Below are 27,791 nucleotides of genomic sequence, written 5' to 3' on the forward strand. Positions count from 1 at the left end.
ATCATGAAGGTGGCTGCTGAGCAAATTTAATATCATGTTAGTCTGTGCTATTAAAGGATTTTGTTGTAAATGAACACACTGTCCAGGGTATTTAGGCTTACACGCTACACAAACACTAGCTAACCGTCTCCCAGTATTATAATGAAAGATGATAGTAGCTCATGTTTGTTTTAGCTAGGATGTGAATCACTGAGAGTACAGTGAGCATTTAAAATGAAACAATAATACATCTCATAATCTCAACTCTCTCCAGATTCACTGCAACTATCCCGTTCATTACACTCTCCTTGCTGCCTCCCCCTCTCTCTGGGTAAACCCACATGGCAGCCTAATCCACTTACTGTAGCGATAATGCTGCTTCACCATAGCTGTTAGCTGCAATAGTAGATTGGATGAAAAACAGCTCTGCCTCTTTAGACAAACCGTTCGTGCTACTACTGACACAGTTTCCTGCTGTCGCAATACAAATGCTCATGCTTGATCAGAGAAGCTGACGCAGCAGCCCTGTCCTTAGTTTAGCTTCTGTGCAGGTAGCTACTGTATCTGTGTTATCCTCCTGCGCTGCCCTACATTCTTATGTTCCTAATCCTGCTCTTTTGCTTGTATAGGCCTGGTTTATACACTAAACTCTCTCCTTAACAAACACTTTCTTTGCTTTGGAGAAAGTATGAAGTGATGAAATAGTAGCCAGCACTTGCAGTTATACTTACGTTATGTGGCATGCCTTTTGTATGTGTGTACGTGTGTGTGTGTGTGTGTGTGTGTGTGTGTGTGTGTGTGTGTGTGTGTGTGTGTGTGTGTGTGTGTGTGTGGTGCGTCGGTTGGGTTTGTGGCTTAAAGGAAGGCTGCAGTTGGAAGATTTTCACATGACATTAAAAAGGAAACAAAAGACATTCCTGTTTTAATGACAAGTGCAATCTGACTTGTGAGACCCTGATGTTCACGCGGACTCACTGGACACACATAGATCATAATGACTTTAAAGACAATTTCTCACTTCTCAATACAGTATACATCAGATATTTGGCAATAAATCTATTTGGACTTAGTTAAGATCACCCTGGCTTCCTGCAACATTACTATCTCTCACTGTTGCCAAGGGGGTTTGTATTTACAGACGCTCACAGAGGCGAAGCTTTGGGGGCCCAGAGGAGGACCGTGCAGAGGTCAGACACAGGGTCAGACGGTCTAAGCCTTCCCCTGTGTTGGGGATGCCCCTGGGATAGGTGCTGAGACACACCCCATCCCGTGAGAACAGTCTTTCTGCAAAGATCACACAGTGTACTAAGACCTCTGTCGCCATCAGTGGCTTTCATACATAAACAATATATACACAGACATATAAAAAGAATGAAATTCACTGGTTTACATAGTATGTGATCATTTCTGGTCTGAGGACAGCATGGCTTGGAGGTAGCTTGGCTGTCTAGCAACCGAAAGGTCGCTGGTTTGATCCTCATTTCCCCTGGTGACCATGTCGAAGTATCCTTGAGCAAGATAGTGAGCCCCTTATTGCTCCTGATGGCCCTGCGGCAGACTGACGATCTATCCAGGGTGTACACCGCCCCTTGCCCAGTGTCAGCTGGAATGGGCACCAGCCCTTAACGGATAAGCGGTATAGAAAAATGAATGGATGGATGATCCCACGTGACTGTGTCTGATTTTTTTTTGGTGAACTGAAGACAAATTTCCACTACAATGGGAAACGAAGTTCCATTCTTTTGTATTCTGTTTTATTTTATTCTATTCCATTGATGTAAAATGAAAACAATCTGCCAAGTCAGATGTCTAATGTTCAGTTCTGCAAATATGTACAAATTTTGCAGTCACGGTTTTGATATGTGCATACATAGTGGACTCACCATACCAGATGTGTGAAAACCTAGAATCTATTGATTTGATTATGGTGGTTACTCACCTTGAGACAGTTGGAAAATACGGCATGTGATCTATCACCATGGAAACTGCAGATATGACCTTAGAGTAGAGGACAAGTTAAAGGTCTTGCACTGAGGATTGCTAGGAGACATGGACTGAGAACCATCTCAATGACATGTGTTTTTTGCCAAAGGGACAAATTAGATGGATGAAAATTGTAGATGAAGATATTTTCCAGATTCTTTACTGGAAAGAGAAACAAGTTATTTATTCTAAAGGACAAGGGCATGGTGTTCCTTTGGAAGATTTAATGTATGGTGACCATGGTTTGTACTTTTTACTGGGAAGAGAAATTAGGATCTTCAAAAATAACATAAACCAAAAGGAGAATGGCAAGAAAAATATCATTTACTGTCAGTTGCTGCCAATATGTCAAAGCAAAAAATAAAAAAGGGGAAATTCATAAACTGAAACCATATTAAGATACTAAGGCACTCAATGTAGATGAATCTTCTACAGAAAAGTAATGGGCTCTTCCAATACAGCAGTCCACCAAGTGTGGTAAAAACCAGCCAGGCCATCTGTGTTTAATTCTGCTGACAGTCAAATAAAAGCCCAGGCAACATAACCAGGGATTTGACAGAAAAAATATTCTCTGATCTTCTTCCTTCTATATTCCTTTTTCCAAACAATAAAAATGATATGAATACAGAATTATTATATAAGATCCTCGAGAAGCTCACAGCCATAGGATGACTTTTTAATGCAGATCTTAACTGTCTCAAGATAATAGAAGAAATAACTTGTGGTTTTAATATAACAGCATTAAGTATGTAATTACAAACATGGAAGTTCTCAGCCTCCATAAGATGCACAGAGGAGGATATTGATTTCAGAAAGAATTCGACAGTCATTATGAATCAGTGAACTGCCAGGGCAAACATGATATTCAAGTTATGAGAACGATTACCAGTAAGAGTGAGTGCACTTGTCAATGCTTTTTCCTTCATACCATTTCATAACTGAGCACAAGAATGCCGATTTGAAGCCTGGGACTTTTTACTTGGTATTCAGACAGAATGTGCAGACAGCAGATACAAGATTGCTATCCCCCTCCTCTACTAACTATGCTCTGCAAGATGGTTTAGTCAGATAGTTTATAGACATCACAAGTAATTTGGAGATAATCATTAGTGGAGTAGATGTCATTTTTATGATTTTCACAAGGACATTCACTTATTTTTGCAGGAACTGTACAATAGCCAAATTATCCTGCTCAAAATGCCAGGTCTTTGCAGATGGAAACATTTCAAGGGTGAAGATTTGCGATAACAATGCCACATTCACTGTGATGCAAAGGGCCCTTTTTTACCTCCTCTACCTCAGCTCCACTGATATAGGTGGGACTGTGTGACCTTTTTCCTTTTTTCTAAAATAAACTCAAGGTTTGGTTAACATTCAGAGAAAAGTTATTCACTATGCACCATTCCGAAAGATTGTTGAACACATTCTTTAATAAGTGGTCATCTGGAAGCTGCCACACTACTTCATACTAATTAAAATAAATATTACTGAAATGGATTACTGATAAACTACTGCATTACTGTTCAAAACATACTTGAGAATTTACTGATGTCAGTGCTGTATAACAGCATAATAACTGCATTTAAATGTGATTTCTTTTCTCATAAAGTCTCTGGATGCAATTTACTTCCAAATCCGATACCAACCCTGGAAGTATTAAATAGATGAATAGACCTATGAATATTTGCAGAACCCTTTAACCAACTATTGGCTATGGATTTAGTTTTTCCCATCATTTTGGCATTTTTGTTGCCATTCATGTTCATTCATCTGTCCTAAAATGCCAAGGTCAGAAGAGGGAATGAAAACAAAGGAGACTGCAAGAGAAAGGATTTCTTCATTTACTGCAAAAGAACTGGTGTCTGAGCAGCAGCAACCTACTCAGGAGTTTTCTTTGTTGTGCTACACCATTCCTCCAGTTTTTGCTTTGATGTTATGAAACAGGCTCTGTTTCCTCAATAAAGACAAGAATGTCCATGTAAAATGTGTTGTGTAGAAACACCGGGCCCCCATAAAGGGCTCAAACTTGCATGGGGGACCCAGGCGCTAGCAAGGAGGTTGAATCCTGGTGAACATATACACACACATGTTCGGAATTCTATGCTTTTGTGGATATTGAAAGAGTAGCCTTAAGAAAATATCCCTCAGAGTCTTGGATCATAACTTGCGCTTTTTTGCATGTTTATGCTGCGTTTCTGTGCTCTACCTGAATAAGAGAATGCTGACACTTGTTTCACTCCTTAAACAAAAGGGAAGGTGGCATCAATCTCTTTCTTAATCCTGTAATCCAGAGGGGATTGCTGTAAAGGCAATGTGGCATTAGAAGCATCTAACCTCGTAGTAAGGAAATTGCAGACTTCCTGTTTGTATCCTGACTGATATGATATGCCAGTTTTTTCTTCAACAGCAGCATTCAACGCTTTTCCCTAAGAAAACAATGTGATTAGCTTGAAACTGTATACACTAAAATCTTTGCCATATAATACCTTCAGTTTGACTTTTAAAAACTTTTTGAACAGTGGTATGGCACTTTCTGAGTTATATCCTTTCATTAAGAATAAGAATAAGCATAAGAATAAGCATAATAAACAATGTTAAATCCGGAGTTAGAAAGTCAATGACTAGAATCAGAAAATATTTGTATCTACAACAAACCAAAATTGTAGAATAGTATGTGGCTAAATGATGAGGAAATGTTGGAAAGGCCACCAAACACACTGAATTTCAATAGACAAACTGTGTAAGAAGTTTAAGCTGATGTAAAAAAAAAAAAAAATCCTCATTGCAAGATAGAATAAATGTTTCAAAATGGGGCATTTTTAAACTCTGTTAAAGGAAGCTAAAACATAGAGGAACAAATGTGTCATAGACAAAACTTATGACTGATCATCATGAACCAAAAGTGACCCGGTGAGAGCGTAAGAGTACAGGAGGAGTGATCCTTCGGATGGGTTGCATCACTCTCATGACAGCACAAAAATGAAATTTAAAACCTGGTTTATAAAGTTTAAAACATGATGATCTCAGGTATATACTGTATTTTAGAGCAATAAAGTCAGTATTGTTTGGTGTGTCTTTTGTTTGCGCTCATGAAACATCTTATTCAACTGGAGGAAGTGAAATGATGAAATAGGTAGTAGCACTTGCAGTTATACTTCACTGTGTGTGTGTGTGTGTGTGTGTGTGTGTGTGTGTGTGTGTGTGTGTGTGTGTGTGTGTGTGTGTGTGTGTGTTATGCCTCCAAGGGCATAAAAATTCCAATTTAGTTGGAGATTAACTTTTTTATATTAAGAGGTTTTTGTAAACTATTTATTAACCTATCTATTTACATTCCCTGAGAAGGCAGATACTTTTCAGTATAAACCACTGGAACACGACCCCAACATCCATTGTGACTGCCATGATAAAGGTAAAGTAGATGTAAGACCTCTCTGATTACAGTGCCCAAACGAGAACTTAGGTCCACTCACTGTTAAGCTCCAAATGGTTATCCTCTATTGTTGTAGAGCCACATGATTTTGCGCATCAAAACAGAATGAAAACCAGAGAATAAAAGTTTTCCATTGGGACCTCAACAGTGTGCTTTTGTCTGAATCTCTTTTCTCTTGCACCTCTAAGTACATTTTTGGTTGTGCACATATTTGTTCCTCCCCTGAACCTTCTGACAGCATCAAAATACATAAGGTTTGTCGAAGTAGAATTCCTGGCAGAGCTGTTCTGGTGGGCCTGAGGAAACAGCTAGTATCTGTTCACTGAGTCATTTTATCAAAGTCCCCATACTGTGAATCATAACATTAAAGAATGAAAACTTGAGGATGTTAAGGCTAAAACCAGATTAGAAAAGGAGAAGTGTCCCATAAAGTCCTGGAAATCAGTGTAACCTCCCCTGAAGTGATGGAAACAAGAGTTTGTGTGTTCCATAAATGCTGACAACAGATTCCCACAATCTGCAAACGCTCCAGTCAAACTCAAAAAATAAATAAATAAAAGCACACATAAAAACTTTCCCTATTTTTTTTTATGTTTCTGACCTCTGGTGGTGATTTGTGATAAGACAGGGGGAATTGTTATTAAACTGCAATAGAGGAAATGAGCCACATGGTGGAGTAAGGTGATAGCAGCACACTGTACATTGTTAATAAAGATTATAAGAAGCTATTTAAGTCAAAAAAACAAGATCTGAATAGATGGACCAATCTAATGCCGCCCATATCCAGTCACATCTCCATAGATGATGAGTAAAGATGAGCATACTTCCCAAAGTTCATTATTATGCAAGTATGCTTCATTAACCTCCGCAACCAAGTCATTGGGATGAGATTCAAAGCTGGCTGGAATGGCTAGAAACCAAGAATGAAGAATAAAATACTTCAACTGGACAAACGTTTAGGAGGATTAGGAGTGCCAGATTTTGAGTCATATTATTCATCTTTTATGATACTGTACACGCCATAACAAGGTGGTTCGAGCTTGACTTGGGTATCCCCTGGGTTGAAAAACAGATCATAAAGCCACACACCTTTAAAGATATCTTATTTTCTGGTACTTTTACTTTTATTTACAATTAAAAACATCAATGCATGCATCTGGGGTCCCATGTGGATAGATTCCTCCAACCCATTCCCTTATTGAGTTTATACAATCACCTAGAAAGGATGGTCTTGTTTCTTGCTGCATAAGAATCCAGCAAACTAGGAATGTGTCAATGGGCATAGTTACAGTTTGGAACATCGCCCTAAAACATTATGTAAAAGATATAGATCGGGAAATGGTCTTGAATAACATCTGTCTCACCTCTAGTAATTACAACAACTAATTGATTAACTATAAACTTATACATAGGTATTACCTATCACCGCATGAATGTTGTCAGCTTAGAATAACTACAATTCTAATTTGTGCTTTGTGTACTGTTAATGTGGTGGGTACTTAAGTCGTTATGGAATGGGAGTGCCCAGCAGATGAGGCCTTTTGGAAGCAGGTCATCACAATAATTTCCTATATAGTGGAAGTTCATATACCATGCCTCCTGAATATTGTATTATTAAATGATTACTCCACTATAAAAATTATTATTATTTAATGCATTAAAAGTTGCAAAAAAGATGTTGGTTATGCGATGGAAACCTCCACACATTCAACAGTGGTGTTGTTCATTTTTGGATGTACTCTCATTAGAATGATCAATGGCATGAGCATGCAATATGCCTAGCAAACTAATCGACCCACTTACTGAGGCGATTGTGCAGATACGCAACTCACTTTAAATTTACATATATATATACTTATATATACTGTATATATATATATATATATATAGAGAGAGAGAGAGAGAGAGAGAGAGAGAGAGAGAGAGAGAGAGAGAGATCCCTTAAGTGTAGGGGTGAAGGGTGTAGGGGGGCTGGTGGGGCTGCTAGTGGCCCATATTCCCGCTCTCTTATTCAATTTGATACCTATATGATGCTGTTTTTGTACCTCCAATTATCCCAGTGTTTGTGTTGTGTTGCTTTATTGTAATTACTGTATTTTTCTTAAATTTGTACTATGATGATAAGAATTGGAGAGGAGAGAGGGAGATGGGTGGGAGAGGGGAGGATCAGTCGCATACAGGGAGGTTCATGGGAGGGAAAGTGTTGGACAGGATGTATTGTATATATGTGTATGTGTGTGCCTGCCTGCGTGTGCATGTGTGTGTGTGTGTGTGTGTGAGTGTGGGTGCGTGCATGTGCATATGTATACCCATGTATGTATGACGTATGTCTTATTGTTTCCCTCCATTGGGGTATGAAAAAAAAACACAATAAAGATTTGGTCACAAAAAAAAAATACAGGGGAATCGTTACTAAACTGCAATAGAGGACACGAGCCACATGGTGGCGTAAGATGATAGCAGCACACTGTTCAGTTGAGCCATGAGGCTGTTAAACCTCTGCTGCCATACTCAAAGGCAAATCTAATAATGATCCTGTGTTTTAGGGTCGGGTCAATTTTGGTTGGGCTTGGATTCATTAATAATCTATTTAGCAGTATCTTAATAACTCATTGAGTTATTAAGATATGCAGGCTATCAAACACACAGTTGCAGATATTATGAGCAAAGACACCTGGTGCTTTGGTGGTGGTAGGCAGAGGTCAGGGTCTCATATTATTGTAAATCTGAATATTTTCAGAACCACACAGCAGAAATGCACATTAGTTAGTCTGATTAGCAAATTATAAATATTAATTATCCATTATACGGGAGCCTGAACAGATTGAAAATCGTAAAAAAAAAACAAACACTAAATTGCAGCATGTTGGTGTAATGGCTGTGATTGTAGTCATTATAAAATAGAGGAGGAAGTTCAACAGGGTGTGTGTGTGTGTGTGCGCGCGTGCATGTGTGCGTGCGTGCATGTGTGCGTGCATGTGTTTATTGATCCAGCTGTTTATATTTTTATGGGTTTTTTTTTGTTTGACAAAGTGCTACAATGTTGTGCTGAAGAGATTTACTACATTTAGATTCTTTATCTGTGTAAACAAATCAATGAACACCATTTGGTTTTCCATGCCATTGTTTTTAAGTAGACAAATTATTTTGGGCGCTCTACGCTGTTGTTGTATATTTAAATCTGTGATGACATGGTGAGATGCATATTTCATCTCTCAGTACTCTCTAATATTCATTATTGTAAGTGTTTGTCACACATGTTGGTCTGTCTTTTACAGCGTTGCTCTTACAGCAGTCTTTCCTCATCTCTCACACCCACATTGGCACAAAATAAAGTGTCCAGCATTTATTTCTGCTATAGAAGATATGGAAAACTTGTGATCAGTGGTTCAAAATTGTAATGCAACCCATCTCGTATTTTTGCATGTGCACCTACTGCATTTCTTCCTTCTTTGTACAAATTGCCAACAGTCTTGAACTCTCATACGTGAAACCTAAGTTTTGGTATCATTCAAGGCTGTCAAAATACTAACTACAAGGGTTAACAAGCACAGATGTTCACCCTTAAATGCTCTAGTTCTTGGATTCTACCTTTTCCTTTGCTTTTTGTTAATGTTGAAGAGCTTCTAAGTGACCATAAAATCTAACAGCAGTGTAGTTTGTCTTACTTTTTTAATTGATCATGTTCTTTGTTCTTTTGAATCCATCATAATTTCATGGATTTGTAAAAAGGCTCAGTCATTTATCTCATATTAATTGTCCAAACTGATTGGTGATTACTCAAGTCAAGAAATCTGTGGTTGGGGAGCAACATAATACCTTCTTGCACGAATAATATATCTTCCGAAGTACTTCTAACATAGTTAAGAGCCGCACACTGCAGCACACTGAAGCATACATGAAAAAAACAATACTACAGTATGTGAGTGTTTTTGTAAGTTTTTATATCTGCACTTGAGACATAATATAGCCTCACCTTGATGGTTTGTTTGGTTGTGAAGTGTTTGGGTATCTCAGTCCCCCTAATTAGAATTTATTAACAGTATCATAGCTTTTCAAATGGTTTATAACACATTGTACAGTCATGTTTGTCGCCAGACATGACCTCTGATTGGAAGACAGTTTATATTATATGATTCATTATTTGTATACAAACTAGCTGTTACTTATGGATGCAAATAGAAACAACTTCAAATTACATCAATTGAAATAAACAAAATTACACTAAGAAATGCTTAGTAATGTGTTATAAACCATTCCCTAACTGTCTATATGACCATTTGTCTTTGTATTGTCTGTACAACAGCAGGAAAAAAACAAAACGCAAAGCAAAACATACCAAGTCAATCAACTACAACTGATTTGTTACAAAAACAGACACATTTAATCAAATACTCCAAATTTTCTTTTTAAAATTAGGCAAACAACTTCCATTTGATTTTATTGTTTTAGTTTCTATTGCATTTGAATGACCATACATATAGTATCCAAAGCTTAAAGGCATTAAACTACAGTTTGTCTTTTCAAACACCAGTTTAGACTGTTGCCCGGCCAGTCATCAGTGTCATCTACCCATCATCTGCCTTCCACTGACAGTTATAAGTAATATGACCAATAGGGGGCATCTGACTTAACATGTTAGGAAAATCTAATTTAACAGATTGACAACAGCCATATCTGTATTTCAAGCAATAAAGTGCTTTGTTAAAACAACCTTCTTTTAAACCAAGCTAGCACACAGAGATAATAGCTGTAACCATCATCAAGACAGTGGATTTTATCATTTTATCACATACATGTGCAAATACAGATCACACACACACAAACACACGCACACCATCCCATACATGAGCATGACAGTAGATTGACCCTGCAGTTCACATACAGTGTATGCTCAACCCTGTGCTTTGTATTGTTAATGGTCTTTATACAGGTGGAGTTAGCATTCTGCTAAATAATGATACTTTTATTCTTTTTGTACTCTTTCTGTATTTGTGTGTGTGTGTTTACACACTGTAGTTTGAAACAGCCCAAACATGTGATTTGTATGTCTTGCATGAACAGGTGCAGGTCAAGCTCAATCTGCATACAGGTACATCTGAATACACACACACACACACACAAACACACACACACACACACACACACACACACACACACACACACACACACACACACTCTCTCAGATTCACCAAACCCTGTTTAACCCCTTTTACTGCGCAGCTTGCATCTGGTCTAAGCCGTGCATTTAAATCTACTGAGAGCACTTAAGTATGCAGAAAAGTTTTGTGTCTTGTGCAGTTTTGAAAATGAGTTACATACAATGCACCTAATAAGAAATGTCCATGCTTTGTTATTCTATATAATTTAATTACACTATCATTTTGAGGTTGTTGAGAATAAAATACTATTCTGCAGATCTTTGAATTTATTCTGTCTCTGTAACATGTCAGGTTAGTGATTGAGCCAAAAATGAATTAACAAGTACCACTTTCCACTGCATTATGACTGACCGTCATTTGATGCACTGTCAAAAGTCATTTCCTCTCTGTGTCTCTATCTTTACACGGACCATACATACACACTTGCTCACAGACAACCGGAAATAAGGGAGTCCTGCATGGGACAAAAGACCCCATTGTGCTGATATTTGCTCTCTCCTGCGACCCTCTGTCCACAGATTAATCATGCTCTTTGTCTTTGAACTGAAAATGACAACCGAACACATTTCATTACTGATCACGGAACAGTCAACACAGCAACACAAGAAAATGAAGGAGTCTTTATTTTTTTTAGTTGTTTTCATCGATGATTCTGTGAGATGTTTGACGAAAAGATATAATCCGTCTTGATTATCCTCTTCTTTTGCTATGCAGAGTAGTCTGACCTGACCTTCACCATACAATGCTGTCTCTTGTGCTCTGGATGTGCCACATCTTTGTTGTGTCAGGCTGCAGAGATGACTGACAGTTTAATGGTGTCTCCCTTTATGATCAACGTGGCCATTAACAGTTCAAAAAGGCACATAATACTTTCAGAGTGCTCTCCAGTGATTAGATGATATTTATGTCCTGCTGTGTTGAGTGACAGGCACTTGAACACCTTTCTGCCCGGTTGCTATGGACACATGAAACAGGGAAAAAGTAGCAGAATTAGTGACAAAAAATATCAAGTTGAAACACTGTATAAAAACACTGGAAAAAAGATATCGGCAAAACAGAATGAATGAGATTAAACTACGATTTTAAAGAAGCTCACCCAATCTGTATTTCTCTTTAGCCACTGCTCTCTCTTTGGCATCAAAGTACCAGACCGTGATGGCATAGCTGGGAGACACGAGAAAAAAAATGTCAATAAAATGAGGACAAGAGTTAACTTGTTTTGAGGGGTGGAAAGTGATGTGTAAGACACAATGAAACTGATGTCCTGGTCAGCAGAGGGTTAATGTCTACAGTTTCTTCCCTGTCCTGTGGGGCTGCATTGTTTATTCCTGTCTCGCATGTCTGTGTCTCTCCAGCACAAGTCCTGCAATCGAACCTTCCTCCTCCCCTCCCCTCACCGACCCCCTCAGGAAACACATACTTCCTGGCTGGGGCCCCACCCCACCTCACCCCCAGCAGAGGAGAAGAGAGTAGAAAGGAGAGGAGAGGAGAGGAGCAAATGTAAGATGAGATGTCAGAGCCCTCTTGATTGCTTTCGATGAGTGATTGTTCATCTTTGCGCCACTAAAGTGCGAGCTATAATTTTCAGAGAAATGCTCACAAAAAAAAAACAAAAAAAACAACCTCATCTTTTGTGATTGAACCATACCGAGTGGCGTAGGCTGGCTTGACTTCGTGGGGGTTTCTGCGGTCTGACCAGAAGATGAGCAGCCGATCAAACAAAGGTTCAATGTTGGCTACTACATTTTTGCCTTCAGGGTAGATCTGCAGTAAACCTCCTTGTTTCTATGAACATAAGAAACACAGAACAACAACTCTTACTTGTAACACACTGTACACACAGAAGATATAACAACAATTGGTGGAAATGTGGAGACTTACTGTATAATTCCAAGAGCATGAGAAATGTATCCAATTCAATGCGCAACACTAAGAATTTAAGTGGTCAAATTATTTTATTTAAAAAATAGCCACATACTTATTTTTCCAAAATACCTATAAAATATCTCTCCCCAAAGGAGAAAAATGTACAATTTTTTTTACTCTTTTTTTTTTTTTACTTGATTTAACATTTTGAGAAAAAAAAAATCATCGAATGGAATTTGAAGGTTTGAATAGCAGATTTATATTGCAAGAGAAATTTAGATTTTTTTTTCTGTATGACCTCCATTCACACAGGGATTTACATGTTTCAAAAATAATTAAAAAAAAAACATTTTAAAAATAAACTAGAATTGATTTTGTAAAATTTACCTTTACATCCCAGTTCTTGTTAAGATAGTAGATACATGTGATGCAGCGTCCATCTCCATTAGGGTTGTCGACATGGCGGACATATCCTGCCCCATTACCTGGGTAGCAGGCAACCATGGCCTATAAAAAAAGAGAAATGGGGCAATTAGTTGTGTATTTGTGTCCATTTTAGACATAATTACTACTCAATACTTCATTTACTAACAAGAATTCAAATAAAAGACAAGATAAAGACAAACCTAAAACTGTTTCATTAACTTTGATAGCCTATAAGGTGCCTTCAGTGACTGATTATCAATTAAAAAATGTCCAAGCAACATTTAGAAATTTCAGCCAGTGTTTCTACTCTTCAATTCTGTTTTTGTTTTGTTTTGTTTTGCTTTAATACAATTCCAAAGTCGGTTCTTTCCAAGAATGCATGCCCGAAAGATCACATGATAATTTGTTATTCACACATTCACATGACAGGAAGAAAAAGCAGGGAAATGTGTGAGAGTTCAGCTGCTGTTCTGAGCTATAACCTGCAGACTGAATATCCAAGTTTAAAACAATGGTGTGGAGCTGGTATTTCCCCTGCTTGACGTCTCTCCATTGAAGACTGTGAGGCGGGAGAGCACTGCTTTTCTCATGGGAGTCCGAGGGAACCGAGACCTGCGTGACAGCTCCCAAATCAAGACACATTCCAGACCGGAGCCGTTACAACCCCCATATGACTGTAAATGCACTTTAAGGTAAAAGACAAAGCACGGTCAGGATGAGCTAGGCTAGTGTCAACATGACATATCAGTCTGTCAAAAACCAGGCTCAGGTTTCAGGCCAACTGAGTGTCTCGTGCTTTCACACAGACGGACGATGTCTCAGCAGGGCAGGAAACATCTCCAGTAGATTCCTTTACTAACTATGCTGGCAGGGAGATACTAAATGATGAAAGCAAAGATAATGTCACCTTCCTGACTTACACTGTTCTGAATGGAAAGGAAACGTCCCAATATTGGACTCATGTATCGCTCCATCTATGCTCCAAGACACTGTCATTCGTGACTAACAGGTTCCACACTGCTGCAGTATCGATCAAACTCCTCTGACATGATCACTGAAGCTGAAGCAGTGTCAGACTCTCTCTGCCCCAGAGAAAATCAAACGACGCTTTCATAGATTTTCAAGAAAAAATGCACCTGCCCTCATGTTTTTTTGGAAGACTCAAATAAAAGGGACGGTAGTTTGTGTGTGAGGGAGGATTTCCGCCCTCCGCCTCCTCTAGTGTTTCCCCTCCTCATTCACAGCCAAGTTTAGTTGTGTTGTGTGTGACTCTGCTTAGCCGCCATTGTCGGCTCTCATTAGCGACCGACGCTCACAGTCAGAGCTCATTAACCTCCGGACCTTTTGATCCAGGCTCCAACTGACAAACAGAGCTGCAAGGAAAAACTGGAGAATTCAAATGATAAAGATGATCTGAATTTGCATAACGATGATAAAACGTGGAGAATTTAGCCATTTTTGTCAAGGTTATTTAAACTTTAGAGGGGAAAGCATGTCGTTCTTTTACGTTCAAATTTTTATGTGTGTGTGCGGTTTTTACGCATGACTATATGATTTTAATTACTGATCGCCTTTTGAACAGAACTGATGTGATATCCAAAGGTGCCCTTTTCTGCTAATGCTGCAACATCATGTTGAGGGCAGGAAAAAAATATATAGTCACGCAGAGAGGATTCTTTGCATAAGCTGCTGCTGCTGCCAGTGCCAGACAGAGGTATGTCCTGCTGTTTGTAATCTTGTACCCAACTTACAACAGCTGCTCTGTTTTGGGATAAACGCCCTTTTGTGCAGACACATCATATATGCAGCTGCTCATTCACAAGACTGAAGGGTTGTGTTCAAATGTCAAAAATCACAATACTTGTTTGAATTTATGAAATTGTATGCATGTAAAAATAGAAATTATAAAACGACATCCTGAAACTCATAGCCTGATTGTGACATTTTATATCATGATTACGACATTTTAAAATTAATTTTTACATGTGAAAATTATGACTTACCACTGGAATACTTTTATGATCAAGACTAACTTTTATTTATTTATTTTTTTAATTTCAAGGGCAGACATGGCCCTCCATAGTTTTCTTTATACACATGAGGACGTGAGTTATCATTATGGGCATGCATGTGCTTAAAGAAGTGTGTTTTTCCAGTAAAAAGAAAATTTTAAGCCTTTTAACAACTGCAATTAACTTGTAATACAGCACAACAGACAGTTCAGCCCTAGCCTGCAGCGTAAACACACACCACACACACACTCACTCACACAACATATTCTATGTCAATGCTTACACAAGACATTTCATGGAGGGATGATGATATTTTGTCTAAACCTACATGAAGCAATACAAAGAAGATGTCAGACATGGTTATGTGAAATGTTTCATTCTCCTGCTGACAGAAGCTTACACACACATATGCACAAAACATTCAGTCAAACACGGTAACAGGGCACCTCATGATGCTATCTGTCTTTTTTTTTTGCCCTCATCACTCTTTCATCTTTGCTCAGATCGGTGCCCTCAGTAAATTAAAGTCTAATTGGCACCAACCACCTGCATCCCGGGCACCAGCATTAATACCCGATGGCAGACCGCAGTATACACCCTGGCTGTCAAAGTGATGGCTTGGTAGGCGGAACAGGCTGTTCAGGACAAGAACAAAAATAAACTCCAATGCTGCACGCATATTGTGATAAGAGGCATGATGGCGGAGAGAGGGGTGAGTAGGGGAACAGGCTAGATAAGACTGAGCAAATACAGGCATTTCTGTGTGTGCGTGTGTGTATGTGTGTGTGTGTGTGTTTTCAGGGGTTAAAAGAGAGAGGGAGTCATTGTTTGTTAAGGTTGTTGATCTGTAAAAATATCTCTTTATACGATGGGAACTATTGTAGTTGACCTGCTCCATGTTGAGGCAGTCTGCTAAAGTATAGGATGTTTATGATGTGGAAAATTTCCGATTGAACAAATACAACATCTGCTTTTACTGGCAGTGTCTGTGAGGCTTGGTGCCGGGACATGAGGTCAGATGAAGATGAAGTTATTGAAAATCTAATGCTGGGAAATGTGTGTGTGTGTGTGTGTGTGTGTGTGTGTGTGTCACCATAAATGGCTGAGTAACAACTTACAGTAATGCCTGAAATTCAATAGAAAGAAGTAAGAGGGCCAATATACTCCACAATTGAGTCAACATGGTCCCTATGGATCCCGAGAAACCATATCATCTTCAGTGTATGGTCCATTGGAGAGATTCATTGGTCCGGTCCCAGTGCACACCTTGGGCTTGCACATTTCTCTATTCAGGAAAGTATGGATCTTCATTTTGGGATAGACCAATGAGCCTTTTTTTTCTTTTGTCCAAATACCAATATGGAGCCAGGGATTTGGGTATGGCTGATACCACGTGCTGATCCTATAGCAGTGTTAAATTTATCAGATGCGTGCTTATTGTGTTTAAAATTACCAGGATTTTTTTTTTTAAAAGTGTAACACAATATCAAGCTTGAATTGAACATTGCTTGCCAATTTTGTAAAAAAGAAAAACAAGTCTTATACAGCGTATAAAAACAGTAAGCACATAAATATCTACTAAATAAAATATGCCATCAGTAGTTTTCGGAAAATATTTTCATTTGAGTAAATTAAACACCAACAACAATGAAACATCGATATCTTATAACAATCCCATTAACTTTGCATTAGCAAACCCTAAGTATGCTGCTTCTGTTGCTCGTGAAGAGGCAATCATATCATTTGAGAGTGGAGAATCCTACAAATATCACACAGCCATGACACAGCCCCGTAGAAGTGACACCAAAATAACACTGATAAACGTCACTATGGCAGCTGTTTTTTTCTTTTTTAAAAATCAACATTTTTCCTTCAGATCTTTATCAAAATAGGTAATAAAAATGACATGTTAAAGACCTAGACGTGCAGAAAAAGCTCAAGACACCATTGTCAAGGCTTTTGAGGTTGTGTCCCTGATTTTTTTTTCTTTTTTTTGGGGGGGGGGGGGGGGGTTATCAGATCAAAAATAGCAAGTCCTTGCAAACGGTCACAGGTATTAAGGCAGTCTCATGTTAGAGAACCCTGCAGCGCAGCAGATGTTTGGCGATTTTTGTTCTAAATTTTCACAATAGTTTATTCACAAACAGCCTGCATAACAAGATGCGATGTCAAATTGTGATTAAAAAAACAACCTGGTTATTTTTTTTTTATCATATACAATCGTCAGTGACAGCTGATTTGATTTGTGACAACCAGCTCTTCCACTTTAAACCTCTCCTGTCTTTGCTGGTTCACGTCACTTCCCATTAGTCAGCGGGATTCACGCTGATTACCGTATGTCGGCCAGATAATAGCTTTAAAATCATTTGAATGGGTTTGTCATGATGTACCCTTACATCTATCTTTGTGAGGACCAACTTGAGATTCAGAGCGAGAACATTTGAGGGTTTTGTTTCAGTTTTGAGTCAAGGCCTGTTGTAATCACATAGATCAACGTTAGCCTCGAGTTAATGAGACTATTGTAACTCTTTTGTGTAATGTCTGTTATATATATTATAATTAGGTGAACATAGTGTAAATGAAAGTTTTAAAATGTGCACACAGACAAAAAAGACGGGCGCCTATGCCCAGCCATGATGAGTCAATCCTATTATTGCATCAGTTAGTCACGACTTAACCTGAAGGGCGGGAACAGAAGTTCATGTTTATCAAAGGGGAGTTTGTGCCCGTGTGTGTTGTTCGTAATGTTTGTGTCATCAATCCCACGTTAATTAAGTTGTTAGTTTTTCATACAGTAGAAACAAAATAGGTCTTGGAATATGCCTTCATGTTAATAAGTGCAGCTGAAGTACAAGTACATTCATTCAGAGTGGATACATTTTAACAACTGGATTACAGTACAAGATGTCACTATTTTCACCTTAAAAAATATTAAGAAAGATTTCTGCAAACCTTCCAACAAGATCTACATTTATGCTACTACACACAGGTTACTTCTGTATTATGGGGATATTAAAATACACAATTTGATGATAGTTTTTTTAAAAGGAAAATATGAACTATTGATGATCGGTAACTATCAGTTTTTAATGTGTGTATCCTTTAAATCATTCTAAAGGAGAATGAATTTAAACCACAATGGTATATCCGTCTGTTGATCCATCCATCCATTCATCCTATCGAGCTAGCAGCAAGGCCTGTAACTGCACTGTTGAGTCAGACTACTGGCTGCCTGTATGGTGGCACTGCTGAGCACTAGGAGGGGCATCTGAGGACACACTGCTGCAGCACACATTCTTATTATGCCAGAGCTTCTGCTGCATCGCCTTTTCTCACTCACTTAACGCTATCCTCCCACTCCTTATGCCATCCTTGCCTCCCTATCTATCCCCCAAATCCTTCATGTGTATCATAATGTCACTATAATCCATCTTACTGCAAATATTTAAAAAAAAAAGGTTCCTGCTGACAAACAAGTTTTGTTACAGAGATGATACCCATTGCATTACCAGCTATGGATATTGCCTTTTATTCCTCCATCTCTTTCAGACACAATGCAGAGCTCTACTTGTATGGGCCTGTTACCAAGGAAACAACTGGGAAATATTTTTTCCAAGTACCAAACAAAGGCCTGATAAGATGGAAAGAGGTGGTGAAGTAAAGGACAGGGGACAAGAAAAGGAGGTCAGAATAAAAACAAGACAGAAGTGAAAACCTCCAAGAACTGGTAGGAAAAAAAAGTACGATTTGAGAGATAATTGAGGAGGAAGGAAAGGACGCAGTGACCTATTCTGGTTGTGCTCCGCTTTTCCTATCACTTCTTGTCTCTCTATCTTGTATGCACGCTATTTTATTGCATCTATTGCTGCACTGCCTCCTGCAACACTTCGCAGGAACATCCCTTCAGGATAGTGTGCACTTCTAAAACACGGAACTACTTGAAGTGCTGAAGGCAAAAACAGAAATCTGGGAGGGATGAAGTTTCACAACAAATTTATCTGATAATGCCAATAACATCACATACAGAAAAAAAAACATACTAACCAACTGACCTGGCATACATGTTTGAATGACATAACTTCAGTTAATTGAAATTTACTAAAAAAAAAAAAAAAAAAATCGGGAAAAAATTGAACCGAGGTGATGCGACGTTAATTTTACAGAACAAATCCGAAGCTGAAGCTCAAAGTTTGAAGCGATAAGAGGGGTTTTGATGCCTTTTAGCAGGCTACTACTGAAGCACAATGTGTAAGATGAAAAAAAAGAAAAAAAAAAAAAAGATCCTGTTTTGTTGTCATCTCATCAGGACTGACTTTGACCAGAAAGCAGCACAATCAGCCCAGGTCTAAGGGAGCAAAGTCTGCTGATGGGAGGTACAGGTACAGTAGGCCGTGTTTAAACGCTAGTTCAGTCTTATGTAAATGGCGAGACAAGCAGAGAGCGCAAGGTACTACATCTGGCGGATGTGATGAACAAGGTTGTTGTGATCAGAAATAAAGTACTTCTACAGACATTTTCCTGAAATACCTTAAATATATGTTCTGTGTGCTCAAATAGGGACCATTTTGTCTTTACTAAAATCATCCATCTGTTCCGCAGGTATAGAATATCAACCTTCTGATTAAAAGTCATGATAATGACATGGGTTTCTCTGATGATGGAGGTGAAAAAAGGTCACAGGTTGATCTCATCACAGCACTACAGATGTCGTAACAGGAAGAGGGTAATTGGCATTTTGCAAGCTGGTATGACAATTTGGCAAATTGCTGCAGCTGTCAATGTTCATTTTTCAACAACAATACATCTTCGAGGATAGTTCAGGCAATTTTGCACCAGAGACAATCAACCGCAGACCCGCTGAGGACATGTCACAACCCTTGGCCAGGATTGGATTTATCATACTTTTGTGAGGAAATTCAGCTTGAATCAATAATCTCATTCATTTCTGGTAAAGGAGATGCGCTGAATTTTGAAATCTAGTTACACACCCTATCAAAAGTGAGACTTTGAACACTGATTTCCTTTGTCTCTCCGTGTTTAAAAATGCTATAATATCAGTTTTTAGTTCAGTGTATTCGAACATGAATGCAAGTATTAAAAACATAAGAGTATGCTTGTATATTCTGACATGCGCTTGTTGACCTGCAGCTGGCAGAGAAACAGACTATGACACTAAACATTGAACACAAACATTGAAAGGTTCAGACAGATGAGATGTTTTAATTAACTATTAAATGAAAGTTCCAATTGTGCTGGTTTTCCATGATACAATAGAAAACATGGATGTAGTCTAGAAGCAGGGAAAGCTGGATTGAGGATGAATAAACCGGATTTTAAATTTGAATTTGTCACCTAATTTACCTGGTTCAGATAACACAGAGGGGAGTGGGGGCTCACCATCCTGCACACATTGTCCACAGCTGGATGCAGGACAAAAAAAACCCCTGCCACACTATCTGTGGACTTTGATTACAATCGAAGTGTTTTACCAGACTGGTTCTAAATGCTCCGCCATATTCGAGCAGCACAGGATTTCAGAACTATCAACAGAAGTGAAAAACTGTGGGATGTGGAGTGGTTGTGAAGAGAAAACTCGTGAGACACACATGAAGCAAACTCTACCGCGACACCAGTGCCGTGTTTGAATGAGTGAATGGGGGGAGAGAGAATGTTGCCTTCAAAGCCAGAGATACTGAGGGGCTGAGGAGATAGAGCTCCAGATGCATTATTTTCCTCTGGGTACCAGAGGAATGAGGGCATGGACGAGGCAGGTCTAAACCCAGGCAGAGGGCCAGGTTAGAAGGAAACATCAGCCCGCAGCCCCCCTTATCAAGCTGACATGTGCCAGAAACACAACAGGGTTCATCCTGGCATCCTACCTGCTCTTAGTTTGCTCTCCCACTCTGTTGTAAGAGTGTGTTTGCCTGCCAGAACTCACCACTAGAAAGATGGAGCAGAGCTGACCAAACAGAACCTTGAACAAGATTTCATCACGTCATCAAACTAATGCTCTTTTTTTTTTTTTTCCTCCTCCCCTGGGGCTCAAAACTGCAATACACCTCTCACCTTAGTACGTCCATTGATGACACAGCCCCCCAGCTGTCCATTGGCAGCGCTGTACATGACGGCTTCATCAATATGAGCCATCAACGCCCCGATGCTCTCACAACCAGACTCGTGTCCCTCCACCCAGGCGATCTGGTCTCCTCGGATGTTCCTAGAGGGAATGCTCTTCTGGCTCACCAGCTGTCCACCCTGAAATTTCCCACTGTGGTTTAAGACCTCCACCTCCTCCAAGACCCTGTCCCCCAACTTAGGGCCCAGAAAGTTGTCCTTCACGCAGATGCCATAGTACTTAATACAGGGGACAATGTACTGCTGAGCCATGCGCTCTGCTGACCAGCCACCTCCTTCAGAAGGTGGTGGGGTTGGAATGATACTACCCTCCACGGGGGAGGTCCGACTGTTGTGCTGGTTAGTTTGGAGGGCAGGAGGAGAGAAGGGAAACCGGGGAGTGACACAGTGCACATGATCAGTAATCACTTTGTTGCTATGGAAACTGCCATTGACAGTCATATGGGCCACTTTGGAGGTATCTGGAATTTTGTGGGGAGCAGTTCCATCTGAGAACCTCCTCCTCTTCAAGTCAGATTCTCCTGCAACAAGAACCGTGTCCACAGAACTTCCCAACCCCGGTGACCCATTAACAGTCTCTGAACCCAGGTCCCGCTTCTCCCCATTTCTTCGTTTCTGTTGCTGCTGTCTGGCTTTCAGGTCACTGTTCCTCCGATTCACTAAAGCGCACTTTTCCTGAGCTGACTGATCCCCATTCTCCACAAGACAGGCTCTACTGGTGAAGGGGTACACAGGGCCCCCCTCCATCTCCTTCACTTGAGAGCCGTTTGGTGTGTGAGCCAAAGCGCCTGCGTGGCTCCCCTCCACGGTGGCAGATGGGGACACCACCCCGCCGTTGTAGAGTGGCACACCGGTTTTGGACTGCTTGGTTAGGGTGATGATTCCAGGGGAGTCGGTCTGTGAGGCCAGACCCGCCAGTAACTCCGCAGCGGTTGGACTCCCAACCGGCGCCGCACAAAATCCGTTCAACCCCATGTCCGCTCGGTATGTGTGTTGGATCTCCGCCGGTGCACAAAGCAGCTGCTGGCCGCTCGTCCTTCTCTCCAGAGAGTCTAAAAAAGCGACGGATCTGCGAGAAGAGCTTGGGTTTAAAAGGTCCGCGTGTCCCAAGCTCTCCATTTCATCTCGTCATCTGCTGGATGCGCACGTAGCTCACGTCCTCGCTTCATTTTCTAGCTCAGCCGATGTTTTCTGTGACGGAGTGGAGCTCTGATACAGCCCAGAGAAGTTTCATCTCCAGGTCGTCTATCCTCGATTACACCCATTCAACACGATCGAGCTAAGATCTGAGGTGCGTTTGTCTCAAAAAACATTGTAAAACCGGGAGGAATATCTGTGGAGAGTAAAACGACACTTCAGGTCTATTTATAGCACAGTGCGGGACACTTGTCTCAATGAGCTGAAATAAACAAATCTGCGGTATTTCTGAGGCAGTAAACAGTTGCATGTAGAAATAAAAAAAATAACAGAATCTTCATAACAATATTCAATTTAATTGTCATTCAAACAAGTCTAAACGGTGTTGTTGATTCAATGTATGCTTTAACCCGTCTTTAAATCCGGGAGACGCTTTTAGAAATAAAAAAAGTTGTAAATTACTTTGCATTAAACATACAGGAAATTAGACAGCAAGTTTAGATTAATCTTGAGAATTGATCGTCCTTCAACTTTTTCTAATTAGGTCATTTAATAAATTAATTACAATACCTTCTCAAACTTGTTTCAGCTGAAGCATATATTACAGTTTGTGAAATTCAATAATAACGCTGATAAAGCAAGGAAAGATTTGTTTTGGTGAGATCCGTTTCCTCCGCTTACCTACGGCAGCCCACAGCAATGCAAATCCACAATGAGCGTACGTGACAGGCTGAGAGTACGCATGCTATTTCCGGGGTTGTCTTCGCCGCGTTTGCGTCCCGTCCAATTTTCTTGTCGGTTATAAATATTGTCCAGGAGATGACGACACCCAGCACTGGATTGATACATTAAAGTCAGCAGGGGGACACTCGGAGTCACTTAAGGTCCCCTCAGCCACCGGGTTATATGCGCTCCTACCGCTACGTCGGCGTGAACCCCTACTTTTGCCCTCCTCCTTCTCCCACCGCCCCCCCCCCCCCCGCTCTCTCTCTCTCTCCCTCTCTCTCCTGTCATTTACACGCTTTTAAGCCATGTGACCGCCTGCTTCTACGCGACCAGACCAGCCCAACCAGCCACATCTTTGACCAGGAAAAGCTACCTATAGCTATTCTGCCGCATTAGACTTGAGTGGTAATCAGCGTTACCACAGAGTACACAGTGACCTTTTTTAACTGACTGTTTTTTCCATGAGGCAATACTTACATCTTTGAATAGTTTTCTACTGGCTACATGACGCGACTGTCAGATGAAGATAAATATAAAGGAAAAGCCTAAGCAAACGCGAAACCCTGTAGGTTTGTGCGCATTAACTTTTGTCATGTAACTTTTGTAATATATTTTTTCTCTGTTTATATGTTTCAGGAAGTTACTACAAAGCTGAGATCTACCCTACCCCTAAATCACAAGTTAGATATTGCATGGCCTGCAGATAATCAAATTTGTTAATCTGATGAATGACCTCATTACTATCCCTAGAAAATTAATTAGTTATCTTGAGGTCGCTTTTGTTTTATTTAGATTAATTAATTCACATGTTCACGTCACAAAAAACATGCTTGGTTTTTGTTATATAATAAAAACATTATCTCATTGTGTTGGTATAACTTCAAAAATGTGGATTTTGCATTTAAAGGTGTCTTGTGTTCAAAATGAGCCAGGCTTGTATATTTAGCTCAATGCTAATGGCGCCTCATAGCCACCAACTACAAACGACAGCAAAACTAACCGTGTGTGTCGTCCAGTGTAATCTAGGTCTTCTTTGTCCAACTGTATTCTCAGTGATCAACAAATACCCTGACTTGAGCTAAAAACAAAATATAACAGTTGTGGTTGGCCCTCATCCACAGCCGTGCAGAACACAACCAGCTGCTATATTCAGCTGAACAAACTAGCACACGCTCTTCCACGCTCATTAATGGAAGCAGCAAACCAGAAATGTTGCAGCTCCAATCGAAGTGGTTGTTGATCATTGTTGTATGGCTGGTTGAAGATGTCACTTATACCGGGATACAATACTTTCAGAGTTTGTAAAAACAGTTTTGAAATGAAGTTAAATACACGTGGCTGGCACTTTCTGCATTCTGGAGTCACGATGACAAGATGCAACGGTAAAATGAAGGCCTTCATGAGCTCAAGCCACCGATTTGTAAGCACTTGCATGGATTAAAAAAAAAAGGGGGGGGTGAAGAATCGCTTAATTCCAAGTGTCAAGTTAATATAGCTTCATATTTATTAAAATGTGTATTTTGATACACATGATGGCCCCTAACATCAGTATGAGCTTTGCAGTTATGGGTGTCAATAGGTTTGAATAGATGTAATGTAGTCCCATGTATATAAAGTTAAAAATTATTGTTTTATTAGTCTTTTATCCAGAATCTCTTATACACAAAAGAAAAAAAATCATCCTTTAAAAACAGACTGCATACCACAGCAATAGTAAATTTTGTGGAAAGTCATTTGGTAAACTGTCAATAGTTGTGTTATTTGATTTGAATACTGACAGTAAAGTCATGATACAGCTGAGTACCACCATAAATTATCCCGTTCACTAATCTTTAATGTTACTCAGGAAGACCTCATGCAGTCACAGCTGAAACTACAACTATCTTTTCACTGCAATGTCATGATAGAGCCTTAATTTTGTTGAAATGTTTTTAAAACATAAATATAATAATTTTCTTTTTAGGCCTACACTAAATATAATCGATTGAATAGTTTTCCATCTGTTTTCAAAGTCCACTGATTTGACACATTATTGTTAACCTAAATATTTGTGCAGCAGGGGGAAGTAATGTCCTGGGCCTGGGGTTATGAAGCTGGCTGGATTAGCCCCCCCCTACCCCCTCCAAGGGATTAGGGACAGAGTGTGTTGACACTACGCTGACATGCAACACCAGCCTATAGACAGAGCAGGACAGCGGCCATAGGAGGTGACCTTACACACATGCAAAATCCCATAAAAACATGTACATTGGCGCATTGTTCAAGGCAATAAATGAGTAGTCATGCGTCATGTTTTATAAATGAGTCTATAGAGAAGCTGACAGCTGCCCTTCCTGTCCGGGTCACCATCACACGCACAAACAGGTCTGCATCACATTACTGGGTCACAGTGTTCAGTAAAGGCTCAAATTATTTCTTGGAAATTTGATGACTGAGAAAAGACATGACACCAAAACAAAAACAAAAAAACCCTACCTAAATAAAAACAAAATATAGACTTGCAACACGGGCAGCACGGTGGTGCAGTGGTCAGCACTGTCACCTCACAGCGAGAAGTGTTCGAGTTCGAGTCCCAGCTCGGGCACGGGATCTTTCTGTGTTGGCATGTTCTCCCTGTGCCTGTGTGGGTTCTCTCTGAGTTCTTCGGCTTCCTTCCACAGACATCAAGATATTGATAACTGATGCTTTAAACTGACTGTAGGTGTGACTGTAGTGTGAATGGTTGTCTGTCTCTATGTGTTGGCCCTGTGATGGACTGGTGACCTGTCCAGGGTGAACCCCGCCTCTCACCCGAAAACCGCTGGGATAGGCTCCAGCCCCCCTGTGACCCTTAATCAGGACAAAAAGAAGAAAATGGATGGATGGACTTGCAATGCAACTTTACAATTTGTAGTTTATTAGGGAATTATTTGAAAGAAGAAATTAAACCGATGAAAGTCCAGATGAACCCCTTTTCCCTAAATGAGGCTTTTAATTTCAAACAAACCAAAGTGATTTGGACTCACGTAACATGCAAATTTCATGATTTCAGACATAACTCCAAAACAAGCCTTAAAAACTTGCAACACAACTTAGACTTTTGCTCTAATGACCCGGGATTTCACTTGGACTTGAAAAGTTTCTCTCACCAACCAAAAAACTTTTTCTTTTTTTTTTAATGATGTAGTAAAGTGTATTTAGTGAATCATAATATAATCGCAGTTCTTCCTATTTCTGGGTGAGGTTGGCATGTTCTCCCAGTGCCTGTGTGGGTTCTCTCTGGGTGCTCCAACTTCTTCCCACAGACAAAAATACGCAAGTTAGGTTAAGTGGTGACAAGAGTGTAGTGGTACAAACCTAACACATGTATAACGTGTTTCTTCTTTATTAAAAATTGTATTTAAAATTCCAATTGCTGAATTTTGCGTTAAAAATCTCTGAGACAAATTGTCCCAAGAATGTGACAATTTACCCACCACAGTGTCCCCTACATTTTATGGAAATAGATACATTTCTGTGGTTTATTTTCCGTGTCACTTGTTTTGATGTGTTTCGACAAACTCATTGAGAGTCCGGAGAACTTTTTCAAATAACATGGCCAATGTTATCGTAAATGTTGCACAGGCTCATACAAGAGGAGTCCAGTGAGTATGACATGTCGCTGAGGAATGAGTAAAATAGATACACTTTAATAAATATGACTCTGTCTATTTTTTATTTGGGGGTTTTGGGGGGGCATTAAAACCCGTTTATTAAAACTTGGGACTTGGGACTTGGGACTTGACCCATGACGTAAGCATCTAAACTTGAAACTTACTTGGAACTTACAAAGTAATTACTTAGACCTCAGTTATGCAGGGTAGGCCATCCAAATGTCACAAACCAGCCCAGTGAAGCGTGCTGCCAAAGTCATTTATAGATATTGTGTATTGTTATTTTAATGCCAGGGAAGCGACTATTTTTGAACCAGAATGAAGGATACCGAATTGTTTAAGGAATAAGGAGCTACTTTGGGTAATGGCCCTTCTAGGAATCATCTTTCTATTCATTATTTCAGAACATTTGAGGTAAGCAGAAACAAGTGTAGGAAACAACACTGACAAATTATCACCTTTCAAGCTCTAACTCGTTGGGAAGGTTTTTTTTTTTTTACACATCCAGCAGTCACATAGTTGACTCACTAACTGTCTAATGCTCCACTGTGTACACCAGCATGAGCCACACCTTTGACAATGCATGTCATTTGATATATTACTGTAAATAAACTTGACAATAGCCACTTTTATTGTGTTTGACTTTTTGGTCTTACTGAACTGGAGGAGACCATATTTTGATGAGGCGATTAAGCCAAAGACAAGTGAATAGGACACTTAATTATGATATATTTTGTTTTTAGGTGTATATTAGGACAAGTTCAGTATGCAAAAATCCATCCATCCATTTTCTACCGCTTATCCCGTTAAGGGTCGTGGGAAGGCTGGAGCCTATCCCAGCAGCCTTTAGGCAAGAGGCTGGGTTCACCCTGGATGGGTCGCCAGTCCATCACAGGACCAACACATAGAGACAGACAACCATTCACACTCACAGCCATGTCTAGGGTCAATTTAGAGTATCAATCAGCCTCGTCCTCTCTTGATGTCTTTGGACTGTGGGAGGAAGCCGGTGTACCTGGAGAGAACCCACACAGACACAGAGAGAACATGGAGACTCACACAGAAAGATCCCGTGCTCGAGCCTAAACTTTTGTCATTTGTGTTTCATCTAAACACAACACGTCCTAAAGCAGACCTTGCAATATCACATCTGACCCTAAAAAGGACCCTCATTTAGAATCAAACCATCATGCTTTGTTGAGAAAGACTTGAAATGAGTGATTCTGAAAGCTTATAAATAGATAAGCTTATTAGCAAAATGATGCCTGAGGTGATAAATCCAGGGTGAGGTAGGGTTATTCTC

At 39.8% G+C, this 27,791-nt stretch overlaps 1 protein-coding gene across 1 annotated transcript; it reads right to left on the bottom strand.

Moving 5' to 3' along the window:
• Positions 1-9,351: 9,351 nt before the first annotated feature.
• egln2 (egl-9 family hypoxia-inducible factor 2) lies at positions 9,352-23,079 on the bottom strand. The gene is made up of 6 exons (XM_086216245.1): positions 22,812-23,079; positions 20,925-22,326; positions 12,808-12,927; positions 12,203-12,339; positions 11,651-11,718; positions 9,352-11,509 (listed from the first exon to the last, which is right to left on the bottom strand). Exons 2-6 carry the CDS (start codon positions 22,110-22,112, stop codon positions 11,457-11,459), a joined length of 1,566 nt encoding a protein of 521 aa, XP_086072371.1. The 5' UTR covers positions 22,113-22,326; positions 22,812-23,079; the 3' UTR covers positions 9,352-11,456.
• Positions 23,080-27,791: the final 4,712 nt, after the last annotated feature.

The sequence above is a fragment of the Aulostomus chinensis genome, chromosome 10 (assembly GCF_037954235.1).
Source record: "Aulostomus chinensis isolate RoL2024-O1b breed Wild chromosome 10, RoL_Achi_v1.0, whole genome shotgun sequence".
NCBI classification, from domain to species: Eukaryota; Metazoa; Chordata; class Actinopteri; order Syngnathiformes; family Aulostomidae; genus Aulostomus; species Aulostomus chinensis.